Source organism: Macaca thibetana, chromosome X (genome assembly GCF_024542745.1).
Source record: "Macaca thibetana thibetana isolate TM-01 chromosome X, ASM2454274v1, whole genome shotgun sequence".
NCBI classification, from domain to species: Eukaryota; Metazoa; Chordata; class Mammalia; order Primates; family Cercopithecidae; genus Macaca; species Macaca thibetana.
The window spans coordinates 35,925,866-35,944,632 of record NC_065598.1 but is presented as its reverse complement, the minus strand read 5'-3'; the positions used below and the strand labels follow the sequence as shown (position 1 = coordinate 35,944,632).

The window sequence follows — 18,767 nt, the reverse complement described above, 5'->3', positions numbered from 1 at the left end:
CTCCTGCCTCAGCCTCCCAGGTAGCTGGGATTACCGGCATGTGCCACCACGCCCAGCTAATTATTTTTAGTATTTTTAGTAGAGACGCGGTTTCACCAGGTTAGCCAAAATGGTCTCCATCTCGTGACCTCGTGATCCACCCGCCTCGGCCTCCCAAAGTACTCGCAGATTCTGTAAGGATAATTATATGTATGCTCTCGTAACACAGTGTAGCCAATAATTCAGCTTTCCTATACTGTCATTTCCTGATTTCATAATAGAAATTTCTGAGATCATAAAACAAATTAGGGCACATTATTATTATTCTATAGTTTGATAAATCTGTTTCCTGAAAGTTCAGTAAAACTTGACTATAAAATCATCAGAGGATGTTTTCTTGTGAAGTTTCAAGTATTAACCCAAAGGCTTTCTACTTGTTCCCAGTATATTTTTAGTAAATTATATACTTCTACAACTTTCATATTTAAGTTTTCACATGTATTGGAATAGACCTCTGTATAGTATTTTGATTACCTCATTTTTTCTTTGGATTTATGGTTAAGCTTCCTTATTTCTAATATTATTTAACTGTCCCTTCTCTGTTTTGTTCCTTGTCAACTTCACTGTATTGGTGTCCATTGTATTCCTCTTTCAAAGAAGAAACTTGGTTCCACTGAGTTTCTGTTTTGTATATATTTTTATACTGCTTTAATTTCTACTGTGTATAATTTTATCTCACCTTCTACACTCCATAGGTTAGTCTAAGAGACTATTATTTGTAATCTTACTTATAAAGTTGGATGTTTAAAATTTCCAATCATTTTTTTCTTTCCTAATATCAGTATTTAAGGTTTTATATTTCCAAGTATGGATAATTTTACTGTACTTTATTAAGGTTTTTTTCTTCAATCACTGAAATTTTGATGTTTATTTAATAAAACAAATAAAGTAAACAATGATGCCGGCCTAATTCTTTATCTAAAGAAAGTAGCAGAAGTCCCAGTAGCTGTTTTAGGTTTAGTTTTCAGCTCTAATGTCCAGATGGTGCTTGTAGTACTTGATTGTATTATACACTCATGATTCTCAGTGAATGTTATCAAGATTTGGAATCTAGTATTTTAATTATTATTTATTTGTGAAATTCAGTATAATTTCTTCTTTTACTCGGTAGAATTTTTTTTTAACATTTTCTAACTCATGGTGGATCTTGTTATCTTTTCTTTATTGACTTTTAGTTTATTATATTTATTTTTGGAGAATATAGTCTATATTATGTCAACCTTTTAAACATTTTGGAGACATGAATTATAACTATAGAATCATACATTGTGAATTTCTATAAATGTCTCATGATTCATTTAAAAATGTGTATTCTCTAATTGTAAGGTGCAATTTATACATGTTAAATTAATGAAGCTTGTTACAAATATTGTTCAAATATCTTGTCTCTGGACTCATCAACACTTCTGATACATGTTTTAATATCCCAGAGTTATGAAGGACTAGTCAAATTTTCCAATTTTCATTTAGAGGTTACATATTTTAAGACTATTTTAATTATGCATAGAACTTTAGAATGCTGTTGGCTTTCAGGTGAATTTAATCTTTTATAATTATTTGATGATTTTTATATCTTAAAAACACACTTTACCTCTAGAGGTTATTGCATTTGAAATTAATACTGCTACCCAGCTTTATTTTGGTTATGCTGTTATATCTCTTCCTATCATTTCACTTTGGTGCTTCTCAGTTGAGGGTGATTTTGCTCCCCAGGAGACATGTAGCCATGTGTAGAGATATATATTTTCTGTCACATCATGGGGAGGAACGCTATTGGGTAGAGGCTATGGATGTTGCTAAATGTTCTACAATAAACAACATAGCCTCCCACTATATATAGGGTTTAAAAGTCAGAAGCAGAGAAGTCTGAGAGATGGTATACTTTTGGCCTTGAATTAGTTGTATACCATGTTGTGAGGATGTGACCACATGGCTAGGACTTGAGGGTGGACTGAGTGTGTCCCTAGGCAAAAAAATGATGCTTTAGTTCTATAAGGACCATGAAATTAATTCTGCCAACAACTTGAGAGCTCGGAGGAAGACCGAGCTTCAAGTGAAAGGGCCACTCCAGCCAACACCTTGACTTCTGCTTATTGAGACACTCAGCAGAGGATGCAGCTAAGCCAGCTGGACTACTAAGTCAGAGAAACTGCAAGATAATAAACAAATTCACGTTGTTTGAGATATCAAAATCATGTTTTAAGGCACCACGTTTGTGATATTTTTTCACATAGCACCAGAAAACTAACATATTGAATTTTTAGGCTTGCTTACTACTCCATGAAGAGAGACACAGCGGGAAAAAAAAAAAAAAAATTACAAGAAAATTCAACGACTAACTGTGAGATAATTAAGAAAGATCTTTTGTTTTTTGTTAAATTTTAATATATAGTTAAATATTTTAATAGTTCAACTATAGAAACAAGCCATTCTTGTATAATTCCCATATAACACAGACACAAACAAAAAAGCACATAAAAAAATGTGGTAAATTCACATTATTTACCTGAAATAGTTTTGAGGTAAAATGTTAATATCCATCACAGCTGTTACATCCAAAGGAACAGGAGTGAAAAATATAGATGGAGGGTCAAACAATAATTCTGGTGATTTTACTTCTCCAGTAAGACATAATATTTTATAGCAAACAGGAATATCATTTAAAAGCATAGGAATATCTGCTGTGTATCTTCCAGGACAATCTAATGAAAAACAAAATTTTAAGGGTATTTTAAAGTAGTTAAAACACAAAAAAATTTACATAGCTGAAGCATTACTAAATTTCAACATGTACAATGATGTTACAACTTAATGGGGCAGAATAAATTACCCAGAAATTAGATTTAGCTTGCTGAAGAACTTAAGACACGTAATGAGGTGCTGTTGAAAGAAAACTGTTTTAAAGTACAGCTTGACTAGAAATAGAGCAAGTCTCTTTAATGTAGATTTTCATAATTTGGGGAAAATAAATATACCCTGGGAAAGCACTGCAATAGAACATTTTAAAAAAATTATTTTCTGTGTTTTAATAGAAGCTTCCCAGACCTTTAGAATATGTAGTATGAAGAAGAGGATAGATCACTGCCATAAGGATCTCAGGGGACGACTGAGAAAAGGAGGTCCTGAGATGAAAGGAATGTGCTGTATCCCGGATTTTTAAGTTTAAGAAATACTACCAGGGTTGACTGGCCAATTTTACCTGGTAGGAAAGGACAGGAAATTCCCATGCCATAGCTTAATAAAAGAAAAGATAGTTTGCGTCAGAGAGCAGGGCTCAACATGGGAAGCTGAAAGCTAGTTTCTGAGGACAGTTTTTCCATCACAGCAAGTAATCAATACCCTTTCACACCAAAATCTCCAAGCATAGTGTGTGATAGAGAGAAAAGAGTGACTCAGTGATTGTGATTTCAAGCTGATATCTTAGAACCCCTCAATGAGACACCAGTGCACCTTAGCAAAGACTGGGGCCATCAAGGGTATCTTCAGAGCAGAAAATGACAGTGCACTGGGTGATGCAAGACCATGTTCAAAAGTGACACTTAGTGCTAGAAGCAAAAGCAATGGACTCATTGAAATCATCAGCCATACTAGCGCTCTCTGTACTGAAGGCCATTACTTAATCAAATAAGCCCTTTACCTGATCAAGTAAGTAGTCTAGGGTTCTTGGAAAAAGGGAGACAGTTGGAGAGGAAAGGAGAGGAGGGATAGAAAAACAATGGGCTCCCTACTAATAATGACAAATGAGTACTGGAAAGACTATGTGAAAAATTTAAAAAAATTATGTATAGTTTGAGCTGATAAAATAAGCTATAAGAGAATATATGTATTTAAAACATTACAAATCTATAGGGAAATGATGGTTTCATTTCATAAATTTGATGTTGTTAAACTTAGTTTGGGAAGAAAAAACAATTTCAGAGTTAGGGAAGGTTTTAAGACTTATTGAATTCTGATTATTTCAGAATTTCAGACCTCTTAAAGGGTTCTGGGGTGATAGAGAAGGAGATTCTTTGTATAACCTCAGACTATTGGAGATTCAATCCTACCCCTTTTTAAGCTGAGAGTGTTTTCTCTCTCATCTGAGATGTAATTTATAAAGGCATTTTAAGCATGTTTAATTCTTAAGAGTTAGGTTGTACTGACCAGGCGTGGTGGGGCACGCCTCTAGTCCCAGCTACTCGGGAGGGTGAGGCAGAAGAATCATTTGAACCCAGGAAGTGAAGGTTGCAGTGAGCTGAGATTGCACCACTGTACTCCAGCCTGGGCAACAGGGCGAGACTCCGTCTCCAACAATAACAACAACAACAAGAACAACAACAAAAACAAAACAACAAAAGAGTAAGGTTGGGAGCCTAATAAAGGAAACCATAGATTTAACTGATAGGGCCCCGTCCCATATTAAACGAAAAATCAAAAGGAAATGTTTCTTATTTCCTTCTAGATTGACTAGTCCAGTGCATTTTATCTGAGTGAAAATGTTGGCAGCGACATAAAGGAGAAGTTCTGAACAGAAATATGGATGGTAGGTTCAGCTGGAATAGCCTTTGTGCTAGCTCTTTCGAACTCGAATATGGTAGAAATGGAGAAGAAACTAGAGAAATACATAATAAAACTTAATTATTTTTACTAAACAAATTTCAGAATGCAAAGAATAGTTGATATTTTCTATCATATTTTCAGAGATTTAAAGAGAGGTAATAAAAAGATTAAACATTTTTAAACCTAATCATAATGTGCAATGAGATGTTTCTCACACACAAAGCTAAAATGATTATACAATGCCATGCTAATAGATACAGTAGAACATCAAGTTAATGCAACACAGTGCTAATAGAACATTATTGAGAGGGAGAGAGCACAGTGCTCAAGGAACTCTCTAATAAGCTTAAAAGCTATAATAGATTCTTACCCTGCCTGAACTTCTACTGGTAACTGAGCCAGTTGCAGGTATTTTATCTAGATTACCACATGTATAAAACTTAGTGTCCTCGTAATTTGGGTATTTTATAAGTCTAATAAAATGAAAAACAGATTACATTGCACTATAGTGGCTGAGTGTGACAAGCAGAATTCTGAGCGCATTCCTCAAAAAATTAAAAATAGAACCACCATATGATCTGGTAATCTCAAAGGAAATGAAATCAGTATCTCAAATATCTGCACTCCTATGTTTATTGCAGCAATATTCACAATAGCCAGATTATAAAAGTGTCCATTGATGGATGAGTGGAGAAATAAATTGTGATGTATGTATACACAATAGACTACTATTCATTCATACAAAAGAGGAAAATTCTGTCCTTTGCAAAAAAAAAAAAAATGGTTGAACCTAGAGGACATTATTGTAAGTAAAATAAGTCAGACACCGAAAGACAATTACTGTATAATCTCATTCATGTGGAATCTAAAAAGTCAAACTCATGGAAGCAGAGTGTAGGGCATTGTCTTCTAGGGGCTTGGGAGTGGGGGAAATGGGGAGATGGTGATCAAAGGGTACACACTTTCAGATATAAGATGAACAAGTTTCTGGGGATCTAATGTACAACATGGGTGATGATGGATATATTAAGTAATTTCATTGTGGCAATTATTACACAATGCATACATACATCAAATCCTCACATTGTACACCTTGAATATATACCAACTTCATCAATTAAATAATGTAACATTCAAAAATGAGATTAATAAAATTGTATTATTTATAATTATTCAAATTAAAAGAAACAAATAAATAATCTAAATTTCTGTATACATAATAAAACAATGTCATATATGAAGGATAAATTGAAAGTATAACCACAAATATAGGAGAAAAGATCTTACTTGGACAGAAATTTATGGAAACATTATACTGTGCATTTGGTTGTATAATCCCATTCAGTACACTGAACTTGAATGTGCCATCTTTGAAAAGTTTGCCAGTATTACTAAGATCCAAAGTCCATGTCACATGGTGTTTGGTAATATTATATAAAACAAGATTCTGCTCACACACACAAAAAGACAAAAAAAAGTTAAAAATTATAGCATGCAAAATAAAGTTTAGTTGTATTACCATCTCAATTTGATGAGCCTATGTATAAATTCAAATGATTAATCATAGATAAAATGCTTTAAAATGATATTAGACAAAGGGGTTTTTAGTCTGATGAAACTGTTCTCTATGGCAATTAAGTGGTAGACACATTATTCCATGCATTTTTCAAAACCCAAAGATCTTACATGAACATAAATGTATGTAAATCAAAAACAATCAATCCAGCTGTAATACAGTGCATCACAGTCTGTAATCCGTCTTGGAATGTTGATACACTGTATTACAAATGTGTGAAATAACCTCACTGAATGTAGTTAGGGTAGGGAGAAATTGACCTCAGTAACTTTGAAAAACTGTGTTTTTGACTGAAAGCTACAAGGCTAAAGAGTAAGAATTGTGTATGAATAATGTACTCTAGGTGATAAAGGTGTCAGCAATTTTAATAGGCTACAGGTTAGAAATTCTGAAACTTCTTTACTTGAAATTAGGATTAAAATAAGTAAATAAAGTGTAAAAAATGAGAGGCAAATTTCTCGTTGTCAGAGAAATTAGTCAAAAATGAGTAAGAGAGAAAGATGGGAATGGACATTGTGGTGCTAGATTAGAGATATCAGTCTGTACTGGTGTTAGATGGATGTATGGATAGATAGATAGAGAGAGAGAGAGATACATATATAGATAATTATAAGTATATGTGTACATGTGGATTAGTATGTATACACATATTTCCTGACTCTATTTGTTGAAAGGGCCTAGAACCTGTGACACTGCAGTAGCAACTCATATACACAGTACTTAGACTTTGGTTTCTAAATATCATTCTACAATAAAAAGTACTAGGGGATCTTGGAGAAATGTTGATTTTACAGCTGGAGCAAGTAAAATAAAAGATGAGCCTGGAACATTTGGTAGTACCACTAACTAAGAAAACACTTCAAAATCACAATGATGGGAGCCTGTCAAAGGACCAACGTAAAAGAGCTTATAATGGCCAAAGCAGAAACAATTTCAGTAACAAAATAAATAATATAATATTAAATTATAACTGAAAGTATAAAAATAAATATATGTGTGTTCATGCTGATATATTATGTAATAAAATAAATAAATAGGGAGAGGAAATAATCTCTTTTAAAGAAAATTTCCAAGTAATATATGTAATATATAAGTAGAGCTTAACCTCCTACCACTTTATTGTAGGCTAAAATTGATCACACACTTTCAAAGGATAGAGTATGGAAAGTGAAAAACAGTAACTTCACAGTGGAGAAACCTAGCAGACATTACCAGTAATTAGTCATTTTCATATCATGTATTCCTTTATATGATGTGAATAAAAAATTATTTCACCTCAGTAACATTCTTCTTCAAAACCCATGGAAAATAAAAACTCAGTCTAATCAGGTGAAAAACACCAGACAATCTCAAATTAACAGATATTTTCAAAAAATGCTGGATAAATACTCTTTAAAAACGTCAAGATAACAAAAAATAAGCAAGATCAAGAGCCTGTCATAGGTTGGATGAGACTAAATGCAATGTGCTATCCTGGTTGGACCCCGGGACAGTAAACGGATATTAGTGAGAAACCATTGATTTCTGAATAGAGTCTGTTGTTTAGTCAATAATGTTGTACTAATGTTAATTTCTCATTTAAAAAAAAATGCCCTAGGGTTATGTAAGGTAACGTTAGGTAAAGTTGGGTGAAAGCTATCAGAAATTCTCTGCACTATCTTTGAAACGTTTTAGTAAATCTGAACATTATGGTCCTGACTTGCATGCAGACTCATCTTTCTAATGAAATACAACTATCAACCAGATTAAAATACAACTATCAACCAGATTTTTTCATTAACTTTACTCTTCAAATACTTGAAGACTACAGAATGAGCCATACAATTATCACTACATTTTATTCCCAAGCCTTGAAGTACTGCATCTATTTAGCTCTAATATTGGTATCTCCTAAATATAAAAGGTTAATTTACACATTCTAAAGAAAACAACATGTTTCAATACAGAAGGTGAGCACAAAATCATACCAGCCATTTGAAGCTTAATTTTTGTCATTTTAAAATGAGGAAAAGCTATTATACTTCCAAAATACTAGCAACCTTCTCTATCTTATAATTCTGAGAAGGGAACTGATACAGTTATCTGTAAAGAAACATTGGTAAATTTGTTCAGTATGTTTAGTGCTTTTTTCTTTATATTTTTGTCAAAATCACATATGTATGCAGCTTACACAAAAAGTTCAAAATCCTTGTTTAAAAGCAGTTGTCCCACCAAATTCCTCTTCATCAAAAGTTCTGCTTCCCAGAAGCAACCAATTTTAGCCAATTGTGATTTGAGTTTTTATCTAAATGTGACACCAATATGGCTTATATTAGTTTTTTATAGATGCCATAACAGATTACCACAAACACAGGGACTTTAGAAAACACAAATATATTATTATATATCACATTTCTGTAGATTAGAAGTCCAACACAAGTATCAATTGGCTAAGATCAACGTGTTAGCAGGAACTGTGTTCCTTTCTGAAAGCTCTAGGAAAGAGCCCACTTCACTGCCCTTTCTAGTTTCTAGAGGTCAGCTGCATTCCTCAGTTGGTGGCCTTCTTCCTCTGTGTTGAACACTGCATCACTCTGACCCTTCGGTCATCACATCTCCCTCTGAGCACAGTTAGAAAAGGTTCTCTGCTTTTAACCACTCATGTTATTAGATTGGGCCCACCTAGATAATTCAGGAAAATCTTCCCTTCTCCGAGTCCTTTACCATAATTACGTCAGCAAAGTATCTTTTGTGATACAAGGTCACGTATTCACAAATTTTGGAGATTAATACTTAAGCATCTTTGGGGCCATTATCTGCCTGCAGCATGAATATTTTATGGTTTATCAGCTTCAGATACTGTCTTTTGACTGCCAACTAGGAAAGATGAAGATGCAGCTCATTGGTACTACCTATACTCCTCGCTCCACTTCCTATTTTGGATATTCATATTTTTTAAAATTCTTCCATTAGTCACTTGGTAATTTTAAGCAAAATATATATACCTCTTGTTTTTCTTATTCTCTCTACTTTAGACAGTACCCTTTAATTACCCAGTATGTAAAATGAGTTTTATTTCTTTATTCCAAAATCCTTAAACCTTCTGTCAAATTAACCTTCCATAAACACATTAAGTCTTCTCTGTACCATATATCTTATATATTATGACTGCAAATATCATTCACGGGAAGTTTAAGTAGAAGATTAGAGTCACATTTTTTTTCTCCATGGGGCCAATGTCCCTCTTTCTCCTCAAAAGAGAGAATGCTATTGGTGTCTAGATCTTTGCTTACATCGATTGAATAAAATTTCAATGACATAAAATAATCTACATTTATGAAGGTATTGTTTTTATCTTAAATCCATTAAATTCAGTTAATTAAAGTTGCCTTTCTAGTCCAACATATAAGGTCTTTGTATCCTTGAAGTTCTATTTGAAGTAGAAGTTTTCTTGACTTTTGATACTCTAAACAGTCACATTTTAATTTCAGTAGATCCTTCATTGATCTCTAACTATAATTTTATATAGCATTCTGCTATGTTTTATTAAAGCAATGCTAAATATTCTCTCCATATAATTTTTCTGCAATGCTATAAAGGTTCAAAATTGGTTACAGGTATAGCAATATATAAGACAAAAAGGGGCAGTGCAAATACAAATTTCTATAATGTGTCCTGAACTTCTTTTTTATGCACATCTCTCTGTTTTCCTTCCTAATTAGAAGAGAGGCAGAGATATCCCGTAAGAAAAAAATAGTAACTTAACATAGAAGCTACTTTATTATTATTATTATTATTCAGATTTATTATTGCCTCCTAGCACATTTTCTTTTATCTATGGAATATATTTCATATTAATTTAAATTATAGCTTCTATTTGTATAAGGAGAATGGGATAATTTAATTATATTAAAATTATTTTAATATTCTTATTAATTATATGCATATATGTATTTATAAATAGCTGTATATGTATTTGTATATTTTGAAAATTACTCCTGAGAAATTTTATATGTAAGTTTTCTAAAAACACCAGTATTCTTGCTCCAAATAGCATAAACAATTGGGGAGAAATTAATCATAGGGAATAGTTCATATGATTCATGCTTATGAATAATCAACTTAACAAACTAAAATTCATAATCATGAAAAGAATTGTCAACTGTATCACTCCTTTATACATACCTGAGTTTTTGTGACCTTGTTATTAGGATTCATCTCATGTAAAGGGATTTCAAATACAAACTTAGTACTAGATAAGTTCAATGGTGATTGCAATGCTGTGAGAGGAACATAAATATACTGATAAAATGTCAACAGATATAAGCCCATAGGTACTTCTTAGTACACTTTAAAACATTAAACATTAAGAAAATAAGATTTGTTTCTATATATTTTTATATTCCCAACCAGAAAATAAAATAACATTTAAAAACATTTCTAAAATATCTTGGTTTATTGAATTACCGAAGTTCCCTTTTGTGGAATATTTTAATGGCAATGAATTATTATAAGTAAAATAGGAACATTATCCTTAAAATAACAAAAAGGTGATACTGAGCCAAGAAAAAAGTAAACAGAGCTAAAATGATCTCCACACTAGAGTTTGAACAACACAGAAGTGAACAGAAATGCAGAAGGAAAATTTATTGGAATACAGAGAAAATATATAGCTGGCATAGCATGTAACATTTCCTAGATAAAACAAGAAAACTCTGGGAATAAATGGCTATTCTATGGAAGATTAAGAAAAGGCATATCTGTACAAATACTCACTGCATTAGAGAAGATATTATAATCTACTGGGAAAAAAAAAACCCTATACTTCTTGAAACTTACCTCTAAGACATTTGTAATTCTTAATGAAAACTAAAGGGTATCACCAGCTTTTGAAAAAATAAGTAAATAAAATAAAAACAATTTCTGATCCTAGAAATGTATATATCTTACACGTGTTTTTATTATGCCACTGGAATTAATGGATGATTTGACAGGGGGCCAGGACCTGTGGGATAGGAGAAAGTTGTAGATAGGGTCCATCCTTGTGTTACTCCCAAAACCTGTCATGTGAAATCCTAAAAGAGACAATGTTACAGCAGACATATAAAAAGTGGCACATGTAATATTGTCTTTCCATTTACAAATTGGCAACTAGGAATAACCAGTGAAAATAATATGTTGACTATAACTTTTAAAACAAAGCATTGTTTTGGCATATTACTTCACCATTTAGAGTGCCTTATTTCATTTAAACAAACAAATTATACTCTGCCTATCACAAATTTTTATAGAATCATTTTCTGAAGAAACCAAACCACCTAAGATTAAAGATCACAGACTAATTTCCCAGACATACCTCCTCAAATTAAACCATTCATTAGTACCCTGATTGCCAGACAGTGATATAATATCTAATGATAAAGCCAGCCTTTTAAGAGGTATTAATAAACATGAGCAAACAGGCAAGGGTCGATAGATATTAAAGAACTATTCAACATAAAAGAGAGAGACATAGAGGAAGAAATAATTCAGCAAAAATAATGAAAATGTAGTCAACAGAAAAAAAAAGTCAATGAAATCATAATTAGAAGTAAAAGGTATTATTTTCCAAAAATAACAGGCTATAAGGAAATAATTAGTAAATACTAAGAACTCTTACTAGTTTAAAACTGCCAAAATAACATTTTAAGATTTAGAAAAGCCAAGTAAGAAAAATATTGGGAAATACAATGAAAAGATGAGGAAAATGGCACTTCTTCTCAATGAAGAATTGTATGTCAGGTCCCAAAACAAGTCTTAAAACATTCAAAATTTGAAATTATATCAAGCATCTTCTCTGATTACAATTGAACAAAACAAGAAATCAATAATAAGAGGAATTTTGAAAACTATACAAATTGACAGAAAGAAAACAACGTATCCAAACCTATGGGATACAGCAACAGCAATACTAAAAGCAAAGTTTATAGCTATAAATGTCTACATCAGAAAAGAGGAAAATCTTCAAATAACTTAATGATGCATCTTAAAAAACTATAAAAACAAGAACAAACCAGAATTAGTAGAAAAAAAGAAATAAGATCAGAGCATAAATTTTAAAAAATGAAATGAACAGAGTACAAAAGATCAATGAAACAAAAAGTTGATTTTTTTGAAGAGTTAAACAAAATTGACAAACCTTTAGCCAGATTAAAAAACAAGAGAGAAGATCCAAATAAATAAAATCAGAGATTTAAAAAAGGCTTATTATAACTGAGACTGCAGAAATTCAAAGGGTCATTAGTGGCTACTATGAGCAACTATAAACTACTAAATTCGAAAAATCTAGGAGAAATTGATAAATTCCTAGACACATACAATGTACCAAGGTTGAACCATGTTGGGGTTCAGTCAGGCTAGTGGGAAAAACGTTAAAGATAGTTATAGAAATAGCGACAAACTCTCTTGGAAGGCCTGAGAGTTTGCATAGCTTCACACTGCTTGGCTGAAGGCAGCCAGGGTGTCTTTGCAGGAGCCAGAAAGATTAGGGTGCTACAAAGGAATGTGTGGAGTTTATTTTACTAACCTGTTTACTTATATGTGCCTAAGTATATATTATACTAACCTTTGTCCTACCACAGGTGCTTAACTGCCTCCCACTGCGGGGGGCGGGGGGCGGGGGGAGAGGGGCCGCAGAAGTTTATTACCTGCAAAGGGTGTTTGCTTTAGGCCTAGGAACCTGGCCTTGAATCTTTACCCTCCAGTGATGTTTACTCACGACCTTTTAATCTTTACTAAATAAATGCAAGTCTCACTGACTGATTGAAGCTGCAGACTCAACTGTTTACAGGACTCTGCTGGAGTCTGTAAGAGGCTCAGACACTCAGCTGGACTGGCAAAGCAGAATATCTGTGTGTCAGTGTACTTCATTCATCTGTTGCTAAGTCAGGAGTCTGCAAGGGACACACCCCCCCCCCACAACTGGTGCCCCCGTGTGAGGAGCACTACCGCAGAACCAGGGGGAAATTCCAAACTTCAACAGACCAATAACAAGTAATGAGATTCAAGACATAATAAAAAGTCTCTTAGTAAAGAAAACCTGGTATCATCACTGTTGTATTCCACCAATCATTTAAAGAAAAACTAACACCAATCTTCCTCAAACTATTCTGAAAAATAGAAGACAATGGAATACTTCCAAATTCATTCTATGAGGCCAGTATTCCTCTGATACCAAAACCAGACAATGACACATCAAAAAAAAAAAAAAAAAAATAGGACAGGCCAATATCGCTGATGAATATTGATGCAAAAATCCTCAACAAAATACTAGCAAATCAAATTCAGCAATACATTAAAATGATCATTCATCATGACCAAGTGGGATTTATCCCTGGGATGCAAGAATGGAACAATATATGTAAATAAATCAATGTGATAAATCATATCAACAGAATGAAGGACAAAAACCATGTGATCATTTCCATTAATGCTGAAAGAACACTTGATAAAATTCAACATCCTTTCATGATAAAAAGCCCTCAAAAAACTGGGGATAGAAGGAAAATTCCTCAACGTAATAAAAGTCATACATGACAGACGCACAGATACTAACAAACTGAAAGCCTTCCTCTAAGATATGAAACATGACAAGGATATTCACTTTCTCCACTGTTATTCAACACAATACTGGAAATCCTAGCAAGAGCAATCAAACAAGAGAAAGAAATAAAGGCATACAAACTGGAAAGGAACAAGTAAAATTAACCTTGTTTACAGAGCAACATTATCTTGTATTTGGAAAAACCTAAAGACTACATCAAAAAATATTATAAATGACAAATTCAGTAGAGTTACAAGATACAAAATCAACAGAAAAACCAGTAGATTTCTATATGCCAATAGCAAACAATATGAAAAAGCAATTTTAAAAGTAATTCCACTTACAAAGGCCATAAATAAAATTAAGTACCTAGAAATTAACTTAATCGAAGAAGTAAAAGATCTCTACAATGAAAATTATGAAACATTAAGAAATTGAAGAGGGTGCAAAAAAAATGGGATATTTCATGTTCTCGGTTTGGAAGAGTCACTATTGTAAAAAATATCCATATTACCCAAAGCAATCTACAGATTCAATCTAATCCCTATCAAAATACCAATGACATTCTTCACAGAAATTGAAAAAACAATCTTAAAATTTATATGGAACCACGAAAGATCCACTATCTTAGGCAAAAGTTCAAAACTAGAGGAATAACATTACCTGACTTTATACTGCCCAGCTATAATAATCAAAACAGCATGGTACTGGCAGAAAAACAGACACATAGACAAATGCAATGAAATAGACAAACCAGAACAAATCCACACACCTACTGTGAACTCATTTTCAACAAAAAAGCCAAGAAAACACAATGGGGAGAAAACTTGCTTCAATAAATGCTACAGGAAAACTGGATATCCGTATGCAGAAGAATGAAACTACACTACTATCTCTCACCATATACAAAAATAAAATAAAAAGTAATTAAAGACTTAAATTCAAGACCTCAAACTATGAAACTTCTACAAGGAAACATTGAGGAAACTCTCCAGGACATTGGTCCAGGCAAAAATTTCTTGAATAATACTCATAAGCACAGGCAACCAAAGCAAAACTGGACAAGCGATATCACATCAAATTTAAAAAGCTTCTACACAGCAAAGTAAACAATCCATAAAATGAAGAGACAATACCCGAATGGGATAAAATATTTGCATGATACCCATCTGACAAGGGTGTATCTGTACCACATTTTCTTTATCCAGTAATTTGTTGATGGAACCTTAGGTTGCTTCCTAATTTGGCTATCACGAACAGTGCTGCAACAAACATGGAAGTGCAGATATCTCTTTGATATACTGATTTCCTTTCTTTTGGGTATATGCCCAGCAGTGGGATTGCTGGCTCATATGCTAGCTTTATTTGTATTTTTTGGAGGAAACTTCAAATGGGTTAAAAACCAGAATATGTAAGGACCTCAAACAACTCTATGAGAAAAAATATAATAATCCAATTTAAAATTGAGCAAAAGAATAGACATTTTTCAGAAGAAAACATACAAATGGCAAACAGACACATGAAAATGTGCTCAACATCATTGATCATCAGAGAAATGCAAATCAAAACTACATGAGATATCATCTCCCCTCAGTTAAAATGGCTTTTGTCCAAAAGATAGGCAAAAACCAATGCTGGTGAGGATACAGAGAAAAAGGAAGGAACCCTTGCACACTGTTGGTTGATGGGAATGCAAATTAGTAGAACCACTATGGAGAAAAGTTTGAAGTTTCCTCGAAGAAAAAAAAAAAAAAAAAGACTAGCATATGATCCAGCAATCCCACTGTTGGGCATATACGCAAAAGAAAGGAAATCAGTGTATCAAAGAGATATCTGCACTCACATGCTTGTTGCAGCACTGTTCATTGATAGCCACATTAGAAAGCAACCTAAGGTTCTATCAACAGATTACTGGATAAAGAATATGTGGTACAGATACATAATGGAGTACTGCTTATCCATAAAAAGAACGAGAGCCTGTCATTAGCAACAATATGAATGGAACTGGAGGTCATTATGCTAAATGAAATAAGCCAAGCACAGAAAGACAAACATCACATGTTCTCACTTATTTGTGGGATCTACAAATGAAAACGATTGAACTCATGGAGACAGAGAGTAGAAGGATGGTTACTATAGGCTGTGAAGGGTAGTAGGTGGATGAGGGGGAGGATGAGGGGATGGTTAATGGGCACAAAAGGATAATTAGAAAGAATGAATAAGACTTAGTATTAGCTAGCACCACAGGGTGACTACAGTCAATAATAATTTAATTATACACTTAAAAATAACCAAAAGAGTATCACTGAATTGTTTGTAACACAAAAAAATAAATGCTTGATGGGATGGATATCCCATACTCCATGATGTGATTATTACCCATTGCATGCCAGTATCAAAACATTTCATGTACCCCATAAAGATATACATCTACTATGTGCCTCCAAAAATTAAAAATTAAAAAATAAAATGAAATAGAGCTGGTTTCCACTTAGCATAAGGAGTAAGATCACAAGCATATTTAAAAAATAAATTAACAAAAGCAATGTATAGAACAAAAAAGATATCAAAATATTAAGAACACTTTAAATATTTGAATTTCAGATAATATTTTTGTTTCTACATTTTCCAATTTTCTTTAACAATGCTATCTTAATTTTTAATTTTCAAACAAGTGTTTTGAAAGCTTATCTACCTAATTCAGGAAGCAATATTAGATGATGACTACTTTCCAAAAGAAATTCTTAAAACAAAGGGAAAAACTTTAACCTCATTGAGCCTCTAGATCAGCTGTGGAATTACTAATTCTGGATTTTAAATGAGAGTGAAATATTTTTATCATGTGCACGCTATTTTTGTGAGACCTCTCTTACTAGTTACCAAATGCAATTATTAACTGATATGATACTCCCTACTATTTTATAATTAATGACAATTTAACTTAATATCAGAACTATAAAAACAAAATAGAGACTTCTTTTCTTTTCACGAAAAATACACATATATAATTGAAAGCAAAGCCAACTTGCAAAAATGTAATTTGCAGAGTATATCAGTTTTTATCTTTAAATATTTGAAGAAAATGAATAGATAAAAATTCAGCAAAACTTTCAAATTTGTAAAATACTTCTTTTTTTCATGTACTTAGTCTTTTAGTAACCCATCCCTTTGGAAGAGAGATATGTTCTTAAACAAAATTATTATTATTTTATTTTATATTAAATGCATTTTGTAATATTTTAATAATTTATATTTTGTCTTAATTATTTAAACTTGACCACACAATAACATACTAAATTGGCCTGATTTTAATTCTACTCTCTTTTTTTAGCAAGTTGCTTGCCAGAGATTATATCTGTGCTGTTTATGAACATTCAAATCTCATAGACACAATTTAAGTGACACACAAAGGAATCCTCTTAAAATTTTATTTTCTAATATTTCCATTTATGAAAAATAAATAGCATATTCTATTTTTTATCTTTTAGACACTTAAGTGCAAATCTTTGGCCTATCCACACCGATTGATTATTTTTTGTTACATACCAGTAGCTTGAACATAACATGGTCGGATCAGTGGTACTGTTTTTGGATTCGAAGGAGAACTGGACAAATATTTAGTGTAGAGCTTTGAAGACTCAAAGAAATTAATCTGAACTTGAATGATAAATTCAACTATTGTCACCTGATAGGAAAAAAACATACATTATACTTGTTAATTTTTGCTTTGAGAAATATGGGGTATTATTTAGCCAAATCACAGTTTTTAAAAAGCAGTTTTAAAAAATAAAATTATCTTGTGACATTGAACTACATTTTTTAAAAACAAGATGGTTCATTTTTAATGAGTCCAAAAATAATTCTAAAAGATAAAAATAAATTTTTAAAATAATTCTTATTCATTCAAAAGGAACCAGATTTTAAATATAAAATCCAAAGTGATAAATATTTAGGAAGAAATTATAGGAAAAAAAAATCCTTGTCATCCTTGGGTAAGCAAAGATTCTTGAATACAAAAGCAACCATCTATTAAACCATCTATTAAAAAGCAATTAAATTGTACAGTATCAATTGTTTAGTCTGTTATTTTAAAAGACATTATTAAGAAAATAAAAGTATAAGTCAAAAACCCATTTCTCACAAAAAATCTATCTTGTATCCAAAGTACACGAAGAACACTCAAAGTTCGATTTAAAAAAATGAATTAATGAAACAGGTCGGAGAAATATTTGAAAAGACACTTCAAAAAAGAAGCTATACAAATTACACATTAGCACATGGAAAGATGTTTCATATTAAGGAAAAGCAAATTGAAACTATATGAGATATCACTTCACACCTATCACAATTACTTAAAAATAACATGTGAACACGTAAAACACTTATACATTGCTGATGAGAATGCAAAATTTTACAGTTACTTTGAAAAACAAGTTTCTTCATTATTAGAAAGTTAAGTATATATTTCACATAAAGCTAAGGACTCCCAGATTTAGGTGTTTACCCAAGAGAAGTGAAACTTACTCATACAACTTATTCTTTATTGCCAAAAACTGAAAATAATCCAAATGCTCTCCAAATGGCGAATGAATAACAAACTTACTTTTCAACAATAAAAGAATGAACTACTGTTGCATACAATAATGTGGATGAATTTCAAATTTATTATGCTAAGTGAGAGAAGTCAGACTGAAAATCTCATGATTATCTTATGAATATCTTATGATTTCACTTATGTGGCATTCTATAAAATGCAAAATTATGGGGTCAAATTCAGATTAGTGTTTGCCATGGACTGGAGGTGGAGGAGAGGTTGAATACTAGGTCTTAATTCATTATTTTTAACTATGTTTTTGTACCCATTAACCACCGACACCTCCCCCTCATTCACCTAGTACCCTTCACAGCCTATAGTAATACACACAAGAAAAATGTACAGAAGGTGATGTAACTGTTCTCTATATTGATTTTGGTATTTTTTGCTCAATTGTATATATTTGTTAATGTTCATATATCAGAAAGAGACTTTTAGTGTATGCACATTTTTTAAAA

At 32.2% G+C, this 18,767-nt stretch overlaps 1 protein-coding gene across 1 annotated transcript in view; it reads right to left on the bottom strand.

The window, feature by feature from the left end:
- The window catches only part of CFAP47 (cilia and flagella associated protein 47), a 439,964-nt gene that overhangs the window by 328,471 nt on the left and 92,726 nt on the right, over nt 1-18,767 (bottom strand). Inside the window, exons 22-25 of the mRNA XM_050776518.1 lie at nt 17,262-17,400; nt 10,319-10,413; nt 5,866-6,025; nt 2,546-2,741 (exon numbers count right to left, since the gene is read on the bottom strand). Coding sequence (XP_050632475.1) covers nt 2,546-2,741; nt 5,866-6,025; nt 10,319-10,413; nt 17,262-17,400 — 590 coding nt within the window. The remainder of the gene's footprint in view (nt 1-2,545; nt 2,742-5,865; nt 6,026-10,318; nt 10,414-17,261; nt 17,401-18,767) is intronic.